Source organism: Pleurodeles waltl, chromosome 5, assembly GCF_031143425.1.
Source record: "Pleurodeles waltl isolate 20211129_DDA chromosome 5, aPleWal1.hap1.20221129, whole genome shotgun sequence".
Taxonomy (NCBI): domain Eukaryota; kingdom Metazoa; phylum Chordata; class Amphibia; order Caudata; family Salamandridae; genus Pleurodeles; species Pleurodeles waltl.
In genome coordinates this window covers 1,733,084,459-1,733,106,133 of record NC_090444.1, presented here as the reverse complement: position 1 = coordinate 1,733,106,133, position 21,675 = coordinate 1,733,084,459, and the positions used below count along the sequence as shown (strand labels likewise).

Here is a 21,675-nt window from a genome sequence, read left to right as displayed (position 1 = left end):
TGTTGTTTGACACCCTGGGCATACGCTCTAGAATCCGCTCTTATTCCTTGTCCACAAAAGAGCATCCCAGATCTTCCTCCCAAAAAGATTTAAGAGCTACTAAAGGTTCAATAGCTCGCTCCTCTGCCACCTATATAAGCAGGTAACTGCCTTAAATATGCCAGAGGTGGTGACCAAGTAGTGGCAGACCACAGAGTGGGGCAGGTTTGCCAAGCCCTGCTTCCATTGCCGGCAGAGCATAGTCGTCACCGCTATGTGAAAGAGGAACTGTCCCAGGGGCAGGACCTAGCATGCAAAGGGTAACAGAGTCCCTGCTTCATATAGAGAACCCACTGTTGTTACTTCCGCCGCTGCCCAATCTCATATCCCTCGCCAGTCACCTTCACTCGGCAGTGCTAGGAGAAAGCGCATTGTGATTTCAGGGGAATTGGGGAAATTTGCGGAGGCAGCGATCCCAGCAGCAACGTGCTACCGAAATCTCCATGCTATCCTTAGTGGCCGGTAATCGTGGTCGGAGAAAGATGGTGGCCATTCTTTTTATGGTTGTAGTACCAGGTTGTGGTATTTCATCAGGGGACCGCCGTACAGCTATCCATTGGGTGAGCTGCTGCATTTGGTTTGCTAAATAATACAATTTGAAGTCTGGAATGGCCAATTCCACCTCCGCCACTAGGCGCTTAAGCACGGACAAAGCCACTTCTGTGACTCGATTCCCACAGGAATCCCATGATGACCATGTTCAGATCCCTAAACCAAGACTGCGGTATCCAAATTAGTAAGGTTACAAAAAAGTAGAGAAGGTGCAGTAATGCTACCATTTTTAGTAAACAAACAAAACTTATGGACAGAATGTGAAACAAATCAAACATTCACCCCCAGTCACAGATCTGGGTTTAATTAATCAATTATTTTGCTTAGCATGACACCTCAGTTTGAACCAGGCCATATGCAAATCAGTCTTGACCCTGTACCCAATGCAAACAGTCCAGCCCAAACTGCCGGCCAGGTCCTCCCTGGAATGGAAACAATCATCCTGGGACAGGTTTCACTGTATCACCCTTCATCATCCAGGCTAACTTGAATCCAGTGGCATAGTGAGCCCAGGACCCACGTCCGGGCATACCCGGTGCACTTAGGGCGATAAAAGCAAATAAAGACAAATGATGGACAGAATGTGATACAAATCAAACATTCACCCACAGTCACAGATCTGGGTTTAATCCTCAAATTTGTTTGCTCACCATGCCACCCCAGTTTGGACCAGGCCATATGCAAATCATTCTTGACCCTGTTCCCCATGGGAACAGTGCAGCCCGCACTGACAGGTCAGGTCCTCCCTGGACCGGACACAAGCATCCTGGGACCGGTTTCAAGTGAAGCCCCAAGCTCAGGAAGTCTAAACATTGCCCAGGGAGCAAGATTAGCAAAATAGGCAAAGATGCCAAGAGTCGAAAAGAGAAACTCCCAGCAGTACTCCAAAGTCAGACATATTCTATTAAGGAAGGTGAAAGTAAATGGGGAAGAAGTCAAGGAAAATGAACAACTGTAAAAGGGGAAAAATACTGAAGGTGACAGATGGGAGTGCTAAACAAACTAGTAAAAGTATAGGATCAATATAAATTAACATTGCCAGGCAGCAATATAATGCCTTCATGGTGTTTTAATACTGCTCCTGCCTGTTGTGACCCAAAAGACCCTCCCTTGACCAAGTTAAGGAGTTACACATTGCACCCCAGGTGCTACATTCTCTTAAACCAAATAATTAAAAGGATCTGCCTCATGGGTGTTCTTGTGGCCATCCTAAAACCTCAGGTACCATGTTGATTCCTGACAGAGCAGTAGTTAGAGTGTTGTTGGTTAAAATGTCAGGCAAGTAAAAGTAAACTAGGCAACCTAGAAATAATATGAACATGGTAGTGTGGTAAAAGAAGTTGAAAAGAAATGTCCATGATTCCAACAGCAATTGTTTGATCTCTTTAAAACTATTGTGAGGTACCTTAGGCTTCTAGTCAAATATATCTGGTTATGGGCTCCCAAGTATCTCAAAATGTGTTTGCATTTTATTACAGGGACACTATTCAAGCACTCCATACTCAGATGAAGCTTGACCAAGATATGCTAATGTTGTTATGCCAGTTTAGGCAACATGATTCTCATTTCCTCACTGTCCATCTGAACAGCTGGGAGGTATTGTACGCGCCTCGCCTTAGGAAATCTTGTACACCTTGAAACATTTTTCATCACTAGAAGGAGTGAGAAGCAAAAGTTCAGGATAACCTCTGCATTCCAATCAATACAGATTCTATCAGAATAAAAAGGCTCTGGTACATTATATGGCTCCCACAGGATTCAGGTGGTAGATGGCTGGACCCTGGAATCTCTTAGATTATACAAAAGGATCCTCATCCAGTTGTACCACCAGTGGCATTCTACATCATCAGATCGTCACCCATTGCACCTATTGTAAGTGGGTAGGCTTGACACGATTTGTAAGTGAAGCACTTATTACAGCAGGACATTTAGTTAAAATTGCCTGCAGGTTTCTCATAATATCCATACTTTAGGATTAGACTTCTAAAAGTAATTTTGTTTTCCCTCGGCGCATGGATTTGAACTACATATTGTGACGCAAGCAGTATTCCATCTGCTCCTACCAAGAAAGCTAAGGTTGATGTACCTGATCCAAACTACCTTTGTTTAATTTTAGAATTACTTTACTTTCAAAAATACTTGAGAGTGATCTAATCTCACAATTCTGAGGATTTAGAACAGAAGACATGGTTGCAGACTTGCAGTTAAAGTTTCAAGTAAGTAAGTAAGTGCGCATCAAAGGGTCCTGCGTAGAAGTTTGGGACAGACTTTCTTTAAGCAAAAGGCTAGGGAAAGTTGCAGACAAAAGGCCTTTGGTAGGTTGGCTTGATTGTGTCAGGAGGGGACAAAGACTCAAGACTACCAGAGGTTTTTGGGGACAGTATAAGCTGCCATGAAGGCCAGGTATCTTGCAGCAATAACATGGGAGGCAAGCTCGAGAGCACCAGAACTGAAGCCTTCCAAGATCATCTTTTTGCTTATGGAACATACAGAGAAAGGTGGAAATGGTGCATCTTACTTCCCACCCTAGGAGCCATGGGAGTAGGAGTGACAGAAACCTTATTTATTTCTCAGGAACAGGATAAACAACAGCATCTGTAGGGCCAGTAGAGAACCTTTTCAAGGAATTAAATCATTTTGTGAATGAAAAAACATCTTTTGTGTGTTTCAATCAAACTTATATGCTCATGTAACATATAAAATGTTGACTTATATAAGACTTTGCAGAGTTTATCCAGGTGTAAAATGTAAATATCTAGTCACTGATATAGCACTTAACATGTGTTATAATTATACCAAACAAGGGGCCTCAATATGACCCTGGCGCCCGGCGGTAATCTGGCGGTAACACCGTCAACAGGCTGGCGGTGTTCTGCCAGCTATTATGACCGTGGCGCATTAGCCACGGCCATACCGCCGCCCCTCCACTATACCGCCAGGGTTGCGCCTGGCGGTCATAATCCCCCGGGCAGCAGTGCAAGCACCGCTGCCCTGGGGATTATGAGTCCCCAACCACCAGCCTGTCCACGGCGGTAAATACCGCCATGGAAAGGCTGGCGGTAAGGGGGACTTGGGGTGGCCCTGGGGGCCCCTGCACTGCCCATGCACGTGGCATGGCCAGTGCAGGGGCCCCCAGGCACAACCCCATCGCGCATTTCACTGGCCGAATTTCGGGCAGTGAAATGCGCGACAGGTGCTGCTGCACGTCAACATTTCCGATGGCTCTATTACTGGGCCAGCAGGCGGAAACACTGTTACCGTCCGCTAGCCCAGCGGAAAAGTCATAATTGGGAGCCAGATATACCGCCAGCACTAGCGGTATACTGGCGCCCCCAGCATTGGCGGTCTTTTCAAAAGACCGCCAAAGTTGCAATGAGGCCCAAGGTAACTGTGGTACAGTGAGATGAAGTGATCTTCCCAAGAAATACACAATGTGGTCGAAGTGTAGAATGTCAGACTAGGGAGAATCTGAGGTTATTTAAAGTGACATTTTCTGAAACTAAGTAAATGCTTAAAAGTACAATCATCAAACAATATGCTTCCCCAAAAACTAAATTAAAAAAGAGAGCAACTACATATATTTATTTTGCTGAAGATGTCGGAGGAAAGAAAAATCTTGTCATACTTAGAGCTCTACCATAATACCACTTGATATTCATTAAGATTAAAACTTACAGAACAAGCATTGGCAAAGCCAAAATAATAGTTTAATGCATTAATGGATGCATTGTTAGCACAATAGAGCTAAATCGGAAACAGAGGTTGATGGTTGTATAGCTGTCTTTCATGCAATTCAATGCAAGCGTTTGAATGGAGGAGGAAGAGCACACTTAAACAGCCAATAGCATTAAGTGAGAGAGGAATACTCTACTGGGCTGAGACAAAATACGATCAACAAAGTTTCAAGAAAATGGTTACAAGTAGCTTATCAAAGAAAAACAAGTGTTGAAAGAGACAGTTCGAAAACCCACCGCCTGTTTTGCTTGTACTGCACTGTCAAAACCCAAGACTTTAAAAATTAGTATCACATCTGCTGAATTTTATAAATGGCTGGGATATCTGACTTGGCTCAATAAGCCATCGAGCGTTTCTATTTTTAGAGTAAAAATAAAACCAAATTTTATTTACATGAGGGATTTTTGGCTGAGATAAACATGTGAGCTTATGCTGATGAGAAGCATTCTATTTGTCTAGGCTCATCAGTTCTCATTGGAAATTTCCCTTTACTCTTCATCACACTGTCCATGGCCTTCTCTATTCAGCACTGAATAAAATCATCTTTGACGGGTAAGTATTTGAAGTGTTTCAAAAAGTACAATTTTTTTTTTTTACATTTATTTTAGTTATTGTTTTTAAGGTATAGATTTCAGTAAAAGTGTCTCTTGCAAACATTTACAGGCCATATATTATGAAAACTATGAATCTCACAAACTCATGAATTGCTTCAACACAGTGGTTGATGTTATCAAGCATGGTGTTGATGAGAATAACTGTGTTTTTCTTTATACACTGATCAACAACTAACAATCTTTTAAGAGCGTGGAAGGGCACAGAGCTCAAAAGGCAAGGGTGGGGTAGTGAATCCAATTGCAGGAGTTAAATCAATATGGGTTACACCAGGAGGAAGACGTAGAATAAACTTCTGCAGCAGACTTGTAAAGAACACGAACAGCTCCGTTGTGGCAAGAGTCTTGACGATGCACATTCTTCGACCTATGACAAAAATGATAACATCTATTACTATATTAGAAATTTTTGTTCTCTTAAGCTGAACTTCACATGCTATTTTTAGTAGCTAAGGCTTGCATTTATAGATAAGTGAATGGGATACTCTATCACAAACATGAAGAATATCCTGTCCTGCGTATTACATGTGGTATGGAGTGAAATGAAGTGGCCATACAGCAGATGTGATATCTGCCACTTTTGTGACAGTGTAACCCATCTGACAAACTCTAAATGAGGCTTATAATCTCCTTCTTCTCGATCTGCCTTATTTTGTTTCCTCATGTTACTTATGCTATATGTGCCTATTATTCTGTGAAAACAAGAAGATGGAATGAATTAATCTCAACTACTGTCAATCGCCCAAGGCCATATTCAATACCATTGTTTTTCACCCACTGTGCCATTCTAGACAGAGGCCCGCCTTATGCAAATCAGTCTTGGTCTTGCATCAATAGGAACAGGCTAGCTCGCGATGCCAAGCCATGTTTCCTCTAGAAGGAAACACAAACAACCAGTTGTGACTGACGTAGGTCTCATCAGTGAGGTACAACTTGAGTCCTATAGCAGAGTGCGCATTGGACACACGTTTAGACATATCTTTCACACACAGGGTGTGTTCTGTAAAACAACAATGTAATAGAAGGAATGTTTGAATTATTCTAAGTCAGCAACAATCGCTCTGATCTACATTTACAAACTGTGTCAATAGCTGATTCTTAGTCGAGTGACAAAAATCCCTATTGGTATCCATAAATCTATTTGAAGATTGTTGTATCCCTTGCCTCATTCTAACCCCCAAAAAATGAGACGTGAACCATCCGCAGTAGTAAGAATGATGAAAAATGTATTTGCGCAATTCAGTTTTACATTCCTCTTCTGTTCTGCATGGAACATATTTTCCTATATTGAGCAATCCCTTTGTTTAGACAATGTGAAAGTATATGGACGCCTTTTTTATTTTATTTTTTTACACTTTATTAGCACATTTGTCACAGCTTTTTGGCGCCAAAAGGAAAAGCTTGTTTTTTTGTGCAAAACCCATTTTGAAGTTAAGACTTTCTTAGTGTTTGCCTCTTTACAACAGTCCTCCCCCGTGCCCGTTCCATGATAAAACTGATGTTTCTATCAAGCATTACGAATTTCCAAAATTCCAGCTGGGTGCAGAAATGCAAATGAGCACAAATATCTTTTTGTGTTATATCACTTGTGACTCAGTAGCTTTGTAGTCTGGGCCTTGAAGTTTTGATTGCCAATTGTATATGCAGAATTAGAAACATTAGAAAGAATATAAGCACTCATGTAAACAGGGCTGGCTTTTTTTCATAATTGGAACTGCCTATTTGTTTGCTCGTGAATTGCACGTGAATTGCTTGAAGGAGTCAAAGGATGAATATGTGAAAGTGAAAGTGAGCCGCTGGTGGATTAATTCACGTCTGGATGGATGGATGGATGTGTGGACAGATAGTGCTTTAACACTGTGGTGCTTACTAAAATCAGCTTGGACTTTTGACAACGTTGATATCTGTCCTGTCTCAACATCCACAAAATAAATGAACTTTACATGCTGTTGCATGGATCTGGGACCTTGCACTATGTTTCAGCAAAGAAACACCTGCAACTGATCAGAGCACGCAAGCAACAGCCATACTGACCTGAGACCATGGAACCCTTCTTGAATACTGGGGGCGAACTGCACCTATTGGTATCCGTTTTGCAGTGGATTCCTCTGGCAGAAAATCCGCTGGGAGAATCACACTGCACGGATCCGATAGTGCCATAGTCGAATCCTCCCACTGTAAGGTTTTTTCCAGGCTTTAATTTGAGCCAATGATTGTAGAAGAGGCCCACTGGCACTCATTTTGATATTATTACTCTTCAGACTTTGACACAAAGCAAGGTTATCAAAAACACACAAGGGGAAAAAAAAAGGGAGAGAAAGACTGAAACGATGCACAGGTAGAGAGAAGGTACCTGCACGAGGGAGATAAAGGTCTAGAGTGCCTGATCCTGGATAAAAGAGGCATGAGGTAGAATTGTGACTACCTAACCTTGGTATTCACCACGCTGACAAGCAATAGCGTCGATCTGTCGCTTTTGAAATTTTTCTCCTACTCAAAACTGCGTTACCAGTGTCACCCTCTGAGATGGTCCAAGATTTCGGAAACCACTGTAGAGTTTGTCGTGCAATGCTGTGGCGGAAGCCATCAACAGGGACTGAGAAGTCTCCAGCATTCTTTAGCAATCGAAAAATATCCCTTTCACTAAAGACCAACTGATTTTAATTCATTTATACCTTTCATGCCTAGAACATGCAGTATGCTATTGTACGTTTTGCAGACTCATCAACAATGACGGTATAAGTGTTGCTGGAATATGAATTAAAAAGTATGAAAAGACATTCTGTTAACAAAATAGTACCTGCTCCAAAGCTCATTAAAGCATCATTTTTCAAAAACCTCCCATCAGAATCAAGAAAATGCTGCGGGTTAAACTCTTCAGGCTTCGCAAACTGAGTCCTGTCGTACAGCACTGACTCCAGCAACGGAATAATGTGAGTTCCCTGCGAGTATTAAAAAAAAACTTTCATAAAAAGTATTTAGCCAAATTGAATATAACGTCCACAATAAGTGTCATGCACGGTAAATATATTTTTATGCTACAGTGGCGTACCTATCATTGGTGCAGCAGGTGTAATGCACCGGGGCCAAGAGCCCTGAGGGACTTATTGGGCTCTCATAATTGTTTTTACTACACCAACAACAGTAACATGGGCCATTTTCCTTACTTGCCCCAGGGCCCTTTCCATTTTTTATACCCTATTGCCATTATGTATGGTATTCCTAAAGCTACTACAGTTATCTCTCTTTATTTATCCATAATCATAATCCTTCTTCTCCCTGTTGAACTACTACCTTGTTATCAAAGGTCTGTACAACACACGTCTTCTCTTTTGTTTTATGAATGCACGTGCCAATACCCGTGAACCTGTGCACAAGCGCAGATAGAGAATTGCAGTGTCAGACCATTTGCAGCCAGTAATTTTACAAGGGAGGGGGCGAGGGAGGGGGAGGTTACTCTTGCACACATACACTTCACTCACACTCATTCATTCACACGCACTCACACACCCATTCACAACACTCACTGCAAATACACATACATTCATAAATGCGCATACGCACACATGCACAAACCATTAAAAAAAACAGAACTTACTTCAAGAGCAACAGCTCTGACGGGAAAGCCTAGGAGGTGGTAGGAGGGTTGGGACTGCTGTCTTTGCTCAGTGACTGACCTAAAGTCAGCCGATGATGAAGGCAGCAGTCCCAGTCTTGTCACAGAGGGGGGTGGAGTCAGTGTGATTGCTGACCCCACCTTATTCTGTAATGAAGTGTCACTAATTGACACTCGACCCAGGGCACTTCAGGGCTTAAAATTGAAGCACTCAGGTCCGAGTCAATCGGTGTTGATCCCCCTCGTCTTGAGGGGGAGGACATTAAGGCACCTTTACCAGGCTGAAAGGGTCATGCCCACAGGGCTGTGACCTATTCAGCCTAGCAAATTTCAGCTCAGGCACCCCAAGCCTGCGCATTTTGCGCACGTCCTGCACCTGGCTACCTGACCTGAACCAGAAGAGTATCTGTCAGGCTGACTTTTGTTTAGCCTAACAGACACTCTCTACATCAGGAAAAGGATAGAGGGGCATGGTCCCTCATCCTGTAAGGACGGGCCACTGCTGAGTCAGAAATAGAAGCACCCGTGTATCCAGATAACCTGACATTTAGGCAACATTGCACACTGACCAACTGTCATAGATAACTGCATTCAACAAATTATTTATGGACATGTACACCTTGGCAAACAAGGTAAGTGATGCACAGCATGGAAACACATGGTGATGCTCACACAAAGTAGAAGGTAAGGTGCACCATGAAAGCACTATATGCACCTCATGGAGTACAATCATTCTCCAGCCATCATTACAGAGAAGAGAGATCTACACCTCTTGCTATAAAATATTAAGTTGATGTTTTCCATTCTGTCATCGAATACCCATCACATCATACACCAAATCACAACAAAAGGAGTACAGGTGGAATCACAGAGAGCTCCGAAAAATGGCAGTCGAGGGAGGAGATGAATGCTATGCTAAATCTTAAAATTGAACCTTCATACAGTATCTGGTCTTCCCCAACTGTTTTGTTCCCAAACTCAGATCAAAATTGGATGGAACCATCAGGCTTTGAATCACTATCTATCAAGTTAACAACATTTCAGACCTGAAAACGTAGTCAATACTTCAAGTAGATGAGATGATAGAGGACTTGGGTAAAACTGTATTCCTCAGCACTTTCAAATTAACAAAAGCGTATTGACAAATCTCTCTGAATTACAAAGGTTGATACAAACCTACATTTCTACTCCCATGGGGCTCTTGTGAATTACATTGCTACATTGTTGGCTTTATTAGGCTCCAGCATAATTTCAAAGACTAATGGACATTATTTTAAGGTCACATTCTCCATATGATCTGCATCACTATTTGTACCAATATCTTTTTGGGTGGCTACCCCTATCTTTTGCACTGATCCTCCTGTTTTTTATCTCTGCACACCGGAGCACTACTGTCGAGGTTCCAATGCCCAATGTGCTCTGACTCCTTAAACATGACAGAACTGGCTGACATCTAATTGGCATATTTAACCTTCCAGTAAAGCCACAGTATGTGGTGCAGGTAAATACACCAATTGCATTGGAAAATGAAATGTAACTTGAGGACTGCAGTACATGTTGTGTGGCCCACTAGGCTGCCAAAGAAAACATAGCTTGTGCCTACCTGTGTAGCTGGACTACTGGAACTTTAAATCTACAGGAAGATCTGTCAAAGTAACCCATTTGACAAGAAATACTCTGCTAAGTAGCCCATAAGGCATATAAGGTGTAGGGTCTAGTATCTACAAGTGGTATATGCAAGACTTTAATGTTGGCATGTACCTATAGTAACTAGCCAACACAAGTTATTTTTACTGTACAAGGATGTGTCTGCATCTATAAGAAAAACTAGAGCTCAGATAACATCTGCTATCATGAGTTTGGGACACACTACCGGAATCATTCTTGTTTATTAAAAATCAAACATATTTGTGAAGCTGGATCTTTAATTAATATCCGGTAAACTTAACTTTTACCTGCAGTTGACTAATGGGCATTAGCCTGCCAACAGCTGTCAGCGCTTCCCCTTAATGAGGTGTGAAAACTGCTCCCAGAACAAAAACAATGGCTTAGGCCTTTTGACAGGAACACCTGGATTTGGAGTATGCTACTTCTATTAGCTCAGGAGGGGCAGTTGGGGTTCAAGAACTTCATTAACTAGAAAAAGACCAGAATGAGGCCTGCCAATTTATAGTTAAGTGTACAGAAAGACCTGGAGGATAGAAGCATTCATTTCGTGGTCCATTTATAGCCAGCTTGGCACATGCCCAGTGGGAAGGGGAGCTGATCCTAACATTAGTTTGTTGTAGTTGAGGGGAAGGGAACTGCTCATTTCCATTAGCACACCCTGGGAGGCACACCAGACGCCTCCAAGGGTAGGGGCCATATTGGATTTGCCTCAAAATACTGCACTGTGGAATAGTTTACAGTAAGGCCACAGCATGGTCTGCAAATGTTGCCCATGGGAATCTTTTTCTCATTAGTTATAGAAGCTCCAGGAGTCACCCCCACCTACTGACTAATGAATCCCATAAAACTGGCACCTCACCAACAGCTTATCAGCTCAAAGCTTATTAAAGCACATCTGAACCCACAGAAGAAGATAAGAGGACTGGACCTGCTTTGACCTGTGTGGAGATAAGAGGGGCTAGACCTACTCCCACGTGTACCCAGGACTGAATAGTGGACTCCAACACTCCGTTGTTTTATCTCCTGTATGACTACGCAGACACAACAGACTGCAAGAGGCCTTTTTTCCTAGGGTGACTAGCTGACCAGTACCAAACAGACCTGGACTGAACCCTAACTGGTGCCCTCTGCTCAAGTCAGTGCTGGCCCCTAACTATATCAGAGAGGTCCTGGGCGCCATAGAAGTGACCAAGAGAAGCTGCTACAGAAACTTTTAAAAATTGGAACTTAGTTGTTGGACTTCCAATACCCCTAGAGCATCAGTGGGATCTTGTGGCAAAGGTGCCTGACTTAAAGAGGACTTTGTTGGATATAGTTTTCAGGATGGTCTTGTTAGAGGATTTTGACAATCAAAACAGAGAAAATGTCTTTACATAGAAATGTTCGATTTTTTCCTGTTACGAATTTTTCTCATCCAAATCAAAGGCTATCTGACTTGGAGAAAACTTCACCAGATAAAGTTTTGGGTGCAAGAGCATTTTTTCTTCTGTAAAAAAGACCAAGGGCCTGATTTAGAATTTGGCTGATGGGGTTACTCCGTCACAAATGTGACAGATATCCCATCCGCCATATTACAATTCCATTACAGCCTATGTAACTTGTAATACAGTGGACAGGATATCCGTCATGGTTGTACCCCTCAGCCAAACTCTAAATCAAGCACTGAGTTAGAACGTAAAAACTTTGACTAGGATAACCCACTTCAGAAAGGGAAGTGAAATTGTAATGAGGAAAGATACTGGGAAGTGAGATGGCCCTTTGTTAGCAGTACGAGGAAGACAGCTGTTTATCTGAGGTGAAGCAATAATGAGGTCTAGAATGTGATATTTATTATGAGTGAGGTTGGCAGACAGTTGAGAGACTGTGAAGACTTGGAAAGTGTCAAAGGTGAAGTAAAATTTGGATTTAGGATCCCTTAGTCAGTCACCCACAAAGATGGTTAATTAACAATGACTGAGATTGGCTTAGGGTTAGGTAATAAAAAGGGCTAACAGCTGCGGCAGAATTTGGGGTCATTAGCACTTAGTATGATGTGCATACTGTTGGACCTGGCCCTTTTGCAGGTTCATCCCCAAACTTTTTGCCTCCTTCCTCCTATTTTTCCTGACCTGTTTTTTTGGCTTTTGAACTCTGAGCCCTTTACCACTGCTAACCAGTGCTAAAGTGCATATGCTCGCTGAGTAAATTGTACTGGTGAAGAATCCCTGAACCAGACCTGCCAAGAGAAACTGCCTGGCTTCCCAAAGGACTCACTGGGACTGCTTTTTTGACAAGGACTGCTGCCTTGCTGTCACCCTGCTGCCTTGCTGCTCTTTGGCTGTGCTGAGAAGTGCTCTCCAAGGGCTTGGATAGAGCTTGCCTCCTGTTCCCTGAAGTCTCAGGACAAAAGACTTCACGCCTGCAACTGGACTCCTTGTGTGGCGAAAGATCGACGCACAGCTTGCTAAAAACGAGACACAGCCTGCCCCGCGGTCATAAATTCACTGCACGCCTAATCGGAACGATGCATCGCGACTGCGCAAGGAGAAGATCGATGCAGTGCCTGTGTTGCGACTGGAACTTTGACGCACAGCCCACTGGATCGACGCACAGCTGACCTGGGATGACGCAGCCTGACTTCCAGAGCGGTATCGACGCAGCGCCTGCCATGCGGGAGAAAATTCCACGCAACGCCCACTGGATCGACGCAGCGCTTGTGACTTCGCTCCACAAGCCCAGGATTCCATGCACAGACCCCGGGGCACCAGAAAACCCCGCAACCCGAAGAGGAACCAAGTCCACGTGCCAGAAGATGACGCAAAACCTTCCCCTGCGTGGAAAATAATGGTGCAAGTCAGAATGCAAAGGGGTAAAATCGACGCAGACATCCCGTTTTCCACGCATCGCCTCCTCTGTGGCCCCTTGCGGAGATTCTGAACGCAAACCAGGTACTTTGTGCTTGCAAGATACTTTTATTGTCTTTAAAAGACATTTACTTGTTTCTCAAAGACTTAAGACACTTTGGGGGTTATTCTAACTTTGGAGGAGTGTTAATCCGTCCCAGAAGTGACGGTAAAGTGACGGATATACCACCAGCCGTATTACGAGTTCCATAGGATATAATGGACTCGTAATACGGCTGGTGGTAAATCCGTCACTTTTCCGTCACTTTTGGGACGGATTAACACCTCCTCCAAAGTTAGAATAACCCCCTTTATATCACTTTTACAGTGATATATCGACATCCACTTGTTGCATTTTAATCGTTTTGACCTGCATTTATCCAGATAAATATTATATATTTTTCTAAACACTGTGTGGTGTATTTCTGTGGTGCTATATGGTGTTATTGTATGATTTATTGCACAAATACTTGACACATTGCCTTCTAAGTTAAGCCTGACTGCTCAGTGCCAAGCTACCAGAGGGTGGAAACAGGATAATTTGGATTGTGTGTGACTTACCCTAGAGTGAGGGTCCTTGCTTGGACAGGGGGTAACCTGACTGTCAACCAAAGACCCCATTTCTAACTTATACCCTTCCTAATTTTACTTGTTGGTCCTCCCCGAACACTGAGCAACCTTGGGGGAATATAGAATTAAACATATGTTAAAGATATGTTCAGCCTCGATTCAATAATGTATAGCAGGTCAAGCTTTTAGAAGCCAATGACGGAGCTGATGTTTGCATGATCAATGTTGGCAGATATTACATAATGAAGCATCCTATCTAATTTAAGATTGATGTATCATAGTTACAAGCAAGATTTCTGGTGAATAAATGTGGGAGTCATTATGCTTTATGTATATGAAGCTGTCTGGGTAGATTTGTGTAAGTGTTGCATGGAATTAATAGGTCGGGGTAAAATTGGAATAGGTAAATTTCATGTTATAAAGCACATCGTGATAACTGAAGTTGAGTGATTGATGAATGTAATACACAAATGTGTGTGAAACTGAAGAGTGGACCTAGCAAAAAAGCAGAGATTGTGGTAGAATGAACTTAAATTATTTGCTCATTAAGGATTTCTGTAGTGAATGGTTGTATCCAGGATTAAAGTCATATGAGGAGGTAAAGCAGAGAATAAATCACACAATAGGCTTGTTAAGAGATGACTTTTAGAATCCCTGGTAAAGAGTAATATTAGGTTTCAATATGAGGAGTAGCAGGAATTCCACTTGAATAAGATGGCATGTCAGGTAGAAGTCAAACTGCTATAAGGTCTTTGACCAGCTGATACAAACTTTGAATGTCTTTTTCAGTCTGAGATTTACTTAGTGAATCTCTATTTGAATCTGAAAGGTGCTGTCAGACTAGTGGAGAGTATTGCGATAAGTATCCTAATTTTACACACTCACTACATTTAGGATGTTGATAGGAGAAAACTTATGACATCATATTATTGATGTTTACTGGGGCCATTACAATGCAGATCATTTTAAAGGTGACCACGTTATGGGGTGACATTTCAAAGTCACAGTGAGATCACCACTCTTCTAAAACTCAAGGGCAGGTACAGTAATCAGCAGCCATTACATTGCCCACTGACAGTGGGTGGCTTGACAATAGACTTGTATAGAACTATGGTGATTAGCAGAACTTTTCACTGACCATTGATAAAGGTGACATGCTAGCAGATTTGAGCGTGTGGACTTGGAGACAAGGACACATCAAGGCATGGAGGGTTGGCCGGCTCGAGGAGCACACAGTCATTAGCAGCACTTTCTACTGCCATTTGACAATGAGTGGCGTATCAGCAGATTAGGTCTATACCACACTACCTATCAGGTTTGTAAAGTAATCGGTTTGGAGACGCATCTCAGATGGCCACCAAATCTGCAGAGCTCCTTAGCTTAGCTGTGGTCTCCAGTCACCGTAATGATAGTTTTTTTTCCAATCTGAGTGTGGCTTTGAGGTGGCATGCCAGATCTTAGGTGAGACAGACAGTAGTTGAGATGATGAAGTTTGAAATTTGTGTTGCACTGCACCGGAATACGTTCCATGGTCTGTTTCTCTTCTATGCTAAATCAATGTAGCCATTTTTCCTCCATGCCGTGTTTTGATTATGCACAGAATAAAATAATGTGCGACTTTCCCTGCTGGGAGACATTGCTGGGGTTGGCTATGCATCACCTTTGCTGGTCTCTCCATCTCTGTCTGTTGTCAATGCAGAAGAAGATAATAAGGTTGAGGGTGGTTCTGGGTACTGCTGACCTCAGCTCGCTGGGGGGCAGCTAAAGCAAATCTATCAAAGGCAAGGAAGATTCCAGGGAGTGCTGCCCACAGATAATTAGAGATCTCACCAGATGGTCAGAATTTGAATGGTTTGAAAAGTTGCACGTGAAAGATGGTTTTTGGAAGGTTTTAGGTGGTCAATGTTAATTAAGTTAGAACAAAAGTTAGAACAAAACTAGAAAACAAAACATCATAATAAAATGCAACAGCCAATGATTGTACTGTCTAGGGACTTGGAATAATGGGAATTAGTTCTTACCTTTGGAATAAAATAGCCTTTGAAGTTAACATCCACAGTGGTCTCACGGGGCACACCTAATGGCACAATGTTGCCAAATCTCTGAACCTCATGTATTATTGCATCTGTGTACGGCATACGTTTACGATGCCCAGTGTTAGAATGCTCCGATCCCAGAACCCTGTCAATCTCTTCCTGAACTTTCCCTGGTAAAAAAGAAATAAAACACACCAGATATTGTAAAACATATCAGGGAAAACGTTCCTTTCCCTTTTTCTGGGCTCACTACAAGGGCAATAATGTGCAATTTTATCACAATCACCCAACAGCTTTATACAATGATCGTTCACTAGACTGCTAAACAGTTTAAGGTTACATTGAGAAATGAACTATTCGAATGTCCACTAGTTAGTATATCAAAAACATTGATTGCACCTTTAAGAGTATGTTACCTTGCAGATGACCCATCCTTCCTTATTTCTAAAGAGTATTCCTTTACGTCTAGACCACTGCCTCACACTCATTTGTAGGTATCAAAGAAAAAGTGATAAACGTCATCAACATTTGTTATCAATGATTGTTCATTATTTGAGCCATAATCATAGTATTTATTTTTTCTTTGCAAAGTATTGACATCAGTGGTCCAGTGACAAATTAACAAGTGACTCATCCTGTACACCACACTGTCCATAACCACAACCAGACCCAGAGGCAGACAATGCAACAATCCAAACAAAGTCCTCACTACAGACAAGTCCAATCCACTATATACCATTCTCCTACAAGCAAGAAACCTCCTACAATCAATGCCCAATATAGCACTTAATGCTGCAGATATTTCTGACCTTATCACAGAATGCAACCTCGTTGTGCCTTTCACCACAAAAATGATATTTCCCCTAGATCCCGAGACACACTGGACAGTCATGTGGCCGCAGTCTACAGCATTAATCATGAAGAATGGATGAAGAATTGTTTTTTTCCAATAGTCCTTCTGTGTTTGTTACCTGAGTGAACAAGTAATGCACAACTCCAATGGGCTCTTTCCATCACTTCTACCTCTCTGCAACCCATTGAACCATACCAGCTAGTACAGGTGCATGGATAGAACAAGGACTTCATAGACAAAACATTTGATGATTGTATAACCTAAACCACCCAACCTATGCAGACTAACACAAACACATGCACACACCATAATCTTTAGAGACTTCGGTTCCTCACCAACATCATGTTACATGTGTGCAGAGGCAGAGGCATGCAGTTATGAGAAGACAGTGTTCCTAGTTTCCATGTTCAGCACGTGGCGAGGCAGCATGGCATTGGTCTGTGTGCTCAGCATGGGGGAGGCTATCATATCCATGTTTGCAGTCAACCAGATAAGTGTTCTGCACCTTGTGTGGAGCATTGGTTTTGAAGAGAGGTGGATGGGGCATGGGAGCTCACAGGAAAAAAGGATGTCAAATGTGAGGCTCTTCCTTTTGTACCTACAAGATGCCATATTACTGAAGATGTAGGCATGGCTAGCATTGTATATAATACTTCTCAAGATGGTGGCTTTTCTAGTGATGTTTGCCTGAAGCTCCCAGTCCAAGATGGAACTAATCTCTTTCTTGTGATATCAATACAGGACACTTTTTCCCTTCTATCTCATTGTGTTCATCTCCTACTTGAGACAATTTTTACCCCTGACTTTTACCTTGTAGATAGAGACCTGCTCAGATTTCTGGCTCTGAAGATTTATGCTGAACTTTTTCTCAAACATGGTTCAATGTAATTTTGAAGTCTTGCTTTTCAATGCCTGCATTAATTCATTATCTTCAATCAAAAGCAACCAAGATTTCCAAGGAGATTTTTTGTGCTAAATGAGACCCTCTTCAGGAAACACTTGACACCTTCCACATGTATATTGATTGCACAGTGTCACCATCATTTCCAGGAGGACCTTGCCTTGGGCAAATGCTAAGAAACTCAATAGACCTAAACTGCATCCAGTCCTTGACACATCAACATGTTCAGCATGGTAAAGCATGCAACTGATCTAACCCATTCCTAAAGATAAACCCTCAACCTAGTCCACTCAGCTTCACCTATGGCTCTCTGCACCTCCTGCCCTGCCACCACCATGCAAGTATCTTGTAGTGAAGACCCTATTGCCTCACTCAGTTTTGACCAGATTTGGACTCAATTTTATCTTTGACCTACTTGGAAAATGGCAAGCGTTTGCTTCCTAGGTTTAAAACATGGTGTAATTTCCTTTCTAGGGAAAATATATACACCATATTCAATTTCAAGGACTGCAAGACAAATGTTGGCCTAATTGAATGTTGATGCTCAGATACGGGCTCAGAGGCAAAGAAGCTATCAGGAGATGCACTGACAGTGAAATACCTAAACGTTAGCGCACTATGGACCCCCCCAGACATTCCCTTGCAGGCGGGTGCAGTCACTCACTGTACCCGCCTCAGAGGGGATTTCTATTCCCCCTTAAAAGTATAGACGGGTCGCCACCTGCACAGTAAAACACAGAGCAGCTTTAAAGCAGCTGCTCCGTTTTAGATTTGAATGCGCTCACATGTTTACGGCTGCCATGGGGTCAGCACATTCAAAGTAATAGGGTACACTTTCTCTGTTTGCACATAGCACACTTCTTTTAAAGTGCAGTGTGGCGCAAACAGAGAAAGTGCACCCTATGCGTAATAGGGCCCCAGGTCGGAGGAAAGTATTGCTAATCACAGGCTTTTGATACATTCCACGCCATGCACCAAGAGCCTGCTAGGAAGGGTAGAAGGTTAACCCAGTAGTCTTTGTAGGAAGTATTGCAAACATAAGACTCTATTTAAAGTACTGTGCTCATAAAATGCTGTCAAAAACAAAGATTGCAATCAGTGTAAGAATTACTAAGTGAAGACCTGTGCTGTGCCCAGTTTCAACTATTTAAAAGTCAAGGACACGGGCCCTAGAGAAGAGATGTTGAACATACTGAAAGTATTGGGGCACATGGGTATCTACACTTCAAACTCTTGGTAAAGTCATCAAACATATTCCCCATTTGTCATATGGACCTGTAAAGGGGTTAATATCAGAAATACATTTTAAACTTTGTGAAGCCAATGTTACTCCACAATGAAGAAAAAGATTCAATTAAGGTTGAATATATGTGTATATTTTAAAACGTTTTTCCATCCAGCATATATGCAAAGTAGGAATACATTTAGAAGATACAGCAATATAGTTTGAAGGCAAAAATGCTCCAGTAAGTTAAATCATAATAAAAAAACATAAAAAAGCCACAATACAAAGAAACCCAATTGAGGCAATAAGGTGTTCCATAAAGAAATTTCCCTTTTCTAATCTGAACATAGACTGAAAAAAGGATTTCCTAACGGGGATTTCAAGTCAGGGAGCATAGAAGGTGACAGCTGAGAATCGAACTTTGAAATAAGAAAATTGTTCAGCATGAAGTTTTACACCCAGGGAGAGCCCAGCAAAGAGATCTGTTCCCTTCCGGAGCCAAGAGAAAGTCTTCCTAACTAGATAAGGAAACACCTATTAAACATAACAGTTTCTTCCAAAACACCTCTCCAACCACAAAAGCAAACCCAGTTGATGAGTTTGAGGGGTGTTCTCATTTCCTCAGAATCAGGTATGCAGCTGGTAGCCTTGGGCATCTCATCCTCCTGGTATGCCGTAAACAGAAGCTCTCCTTTTATCATCATTATTTGGAGTTTGTTGCCATCTTCCTTCCCGCATGCCTCACTATTAGGGTCCGATACAAACAATAAGCCTTTCTCTAACTAAGGAAAAGAATGATAACACACCTGCAAAGGAAAAAATCAACACACTGACAATTTAATGTAAGCATTCTCAGTAAAGACCTAGGTGGTCATTCCGACCTAGGCGGGCGGCGGTTGCCGCCCGCCCGTCGGAATCCGCCTGAATACCGCCCCGCGGTCAATTGACCGCGAGGGGTATTCTGACTTTCCCGCTGGGCCGGCGGGCGATCTGATTCAGATCGCCCGCCGGCCCAGCGGGAAAGCGCCTTCCACAAGGAAGCCGGCTCGGAATCGAGCCGGCGGAGTGGAAGGCGTGCGACGGGTGCAGCAGCACCCGTCGCGCTTTTCAGTGTCTGCATCGCAGACACTGAAAAGCCTAGTTGGGCCCTGTTAGGGGGCCCCGCGACCCCCCCTACCGCCATCCTGTTCATGGCGGCTTTCCCGCCATGAACAGGATGGCGGTAGGGGGGGTCAGAATCCCCTCGGCGGCGCAGCGAGCTGCGCCGCCTTGGAGGATTCTAAGGGTCAGTGGAAAACCGGCGGGAGACCGCCGGTTTTCCCGTTCTGACCGCGGCCAAAGCGCCGCGGTCAGAATGACCAAGGGAGCACCGCCGGCCTGTCGGCGGTGCTCCCGCCCCCGTTGGCCCTGGCGGTAGGGAACCGCCAGGTTCAGAATGAGGGCCCTAATGTCAAGCTAAGCTCTCTTGAAAATCTAAATGGATGTATGTTACAGTATTAAGCATATGTGAAATGAGAACAATAATCAATGTTAAATGTAAATATGCTAATTATGGTTACAACAGCTGCTTAATCAACTTAATAGACTTATGTATAAATATTTAGTGTTTGTAATGGATACACTATTATTTTGATTAAGTGTAACACACACACTAATGAAGTTAAGTCACAGGTTAAATACAATGGTGTATATGAGTATATAGATGTATAGGTATAATATATTCAGGGGGGGCTAAAGTATGCTGCTCCAAAAGTCAGGTCTATTTGCAGCCTGCCTGCAAGCATACAACTTAAACTCAGTGAACAGATGAAGAGATTTGACCAACTTCGGTAAGATCCTCTATTTTGTTAACTTTAAGAAATGAATCTTTTTGCCATGAATCTTCCAATAGCTATCACTAGTAGGCATCTGGTACCCTCACCTTTGGGCAGCTGGAAAATTCTAATTAGCTCCTAGATTCATGTTCTAAGACCATACATTGAAAATGTATTTTTTTAATTACACTGGCATCTTTGCCACTTTGAAGAGGCAACCATTATGTGCGAAACGGGTTGGCACATTTGTTCAAAGCCTGCATCTCATATGAAAGCTGGCAGGACATGGTTTAGCTACATACATGTAGAGAAAAAGGTAATATGCCTAAAAAGCACATGTTGGTACAGTCAGTTGTTTTTTAAATGAAAGTGGCAGATGTGACACTCGTACATCAGCTGTAAAATATACACAAAGTATTTGCACAAACTATTTAAAATTAAAATCTGAAACTTCAGACTTGAAGATTTGGGAAAGACTATTAGCAATAGCCTGCATTTTGAAGTGAAACATTTTGACCTAGCGATATTTGTCAAACTTCTATTATGAAAAGCATCACACTACAAATTTGTAATGCCTAAATATAATAAGTGTGACAAAATCATTGGAAACATTACATTTAATTACACTTGATTTATATGTTTGATAATTTCTTATATTCCACACTTGAACTTTATTAAGTGTTTAAAAAATGCCTTCCTGATATGATTCACAACTAGCTGTCCCATGGCACATTTATTTTTTTGAATCATCATGACCAATGTTACAGCTTCACAAGTTTGCACTAGATATAACTCCAGGAAAGTCTGTCCTACTTACAGGCTCCATCTCCTTGTCAATCAAAGCTAAAACACTTGCCTTCTTTATATAGAAGGGAGCTCATAGTCTGAGCAAGATCTCGTCATGGCCTGGGGTAAAGCTGGAACTTGAAGGGGTTGAGATGTCTTTGATCTTCTAAAGGGAGAAGTGGGCTGCCTTCGGGAAAGTTTGGAAAGGTGTTTGGAGAAAATATGGGACTGCTGCCTTTGTTTGAATTAGTGTAATATACTCTGTTAAGTAATGTAATGTGTCAAATTAAGTCAAACATTTCTTTATTCGGTTAGAAAACCATTAAAGACATAGAAAAGTTAAAATATTAAAAGACATAAAACCAATTAAAAAATCATCAAACACTC

The 21,675-nt window shown here is 42.4% G+C and overlaps 1 protein-coding gene across 1 annotated transcript in view; it reads right to left on the bottom strand.

Moving 5' to 3' along the window:
* Window positions 1-5,122: 5,122 nt before the first annotated feature.
* LOC138296720 (cytochrome P450 2K4-like) overlaps window positions 5,123-21,675 on the bottom strand; it is a 478,978-nt gene continuing 462,425 nt past the window's right edge. Inside the window, exons 7-9 of the mRNA XM_069236121.1 lie at window positions 15,695-15,879; window positions 7,738-7,879; window positions 5,123-5,304 (exon numbers count right to left, since the gene is read on the bottom strand). Coding sequence (XP_069092222.1) covers window positions 5,123-5,304; window positions 7,738-7,879; window positions 15,695-15,879 — 509 coding nt within the window. The remainder of the gene's footprint in view (window positions 5,305-7,737; window positions 7,880-15,694; window positions 15,880-21,675) is intronic.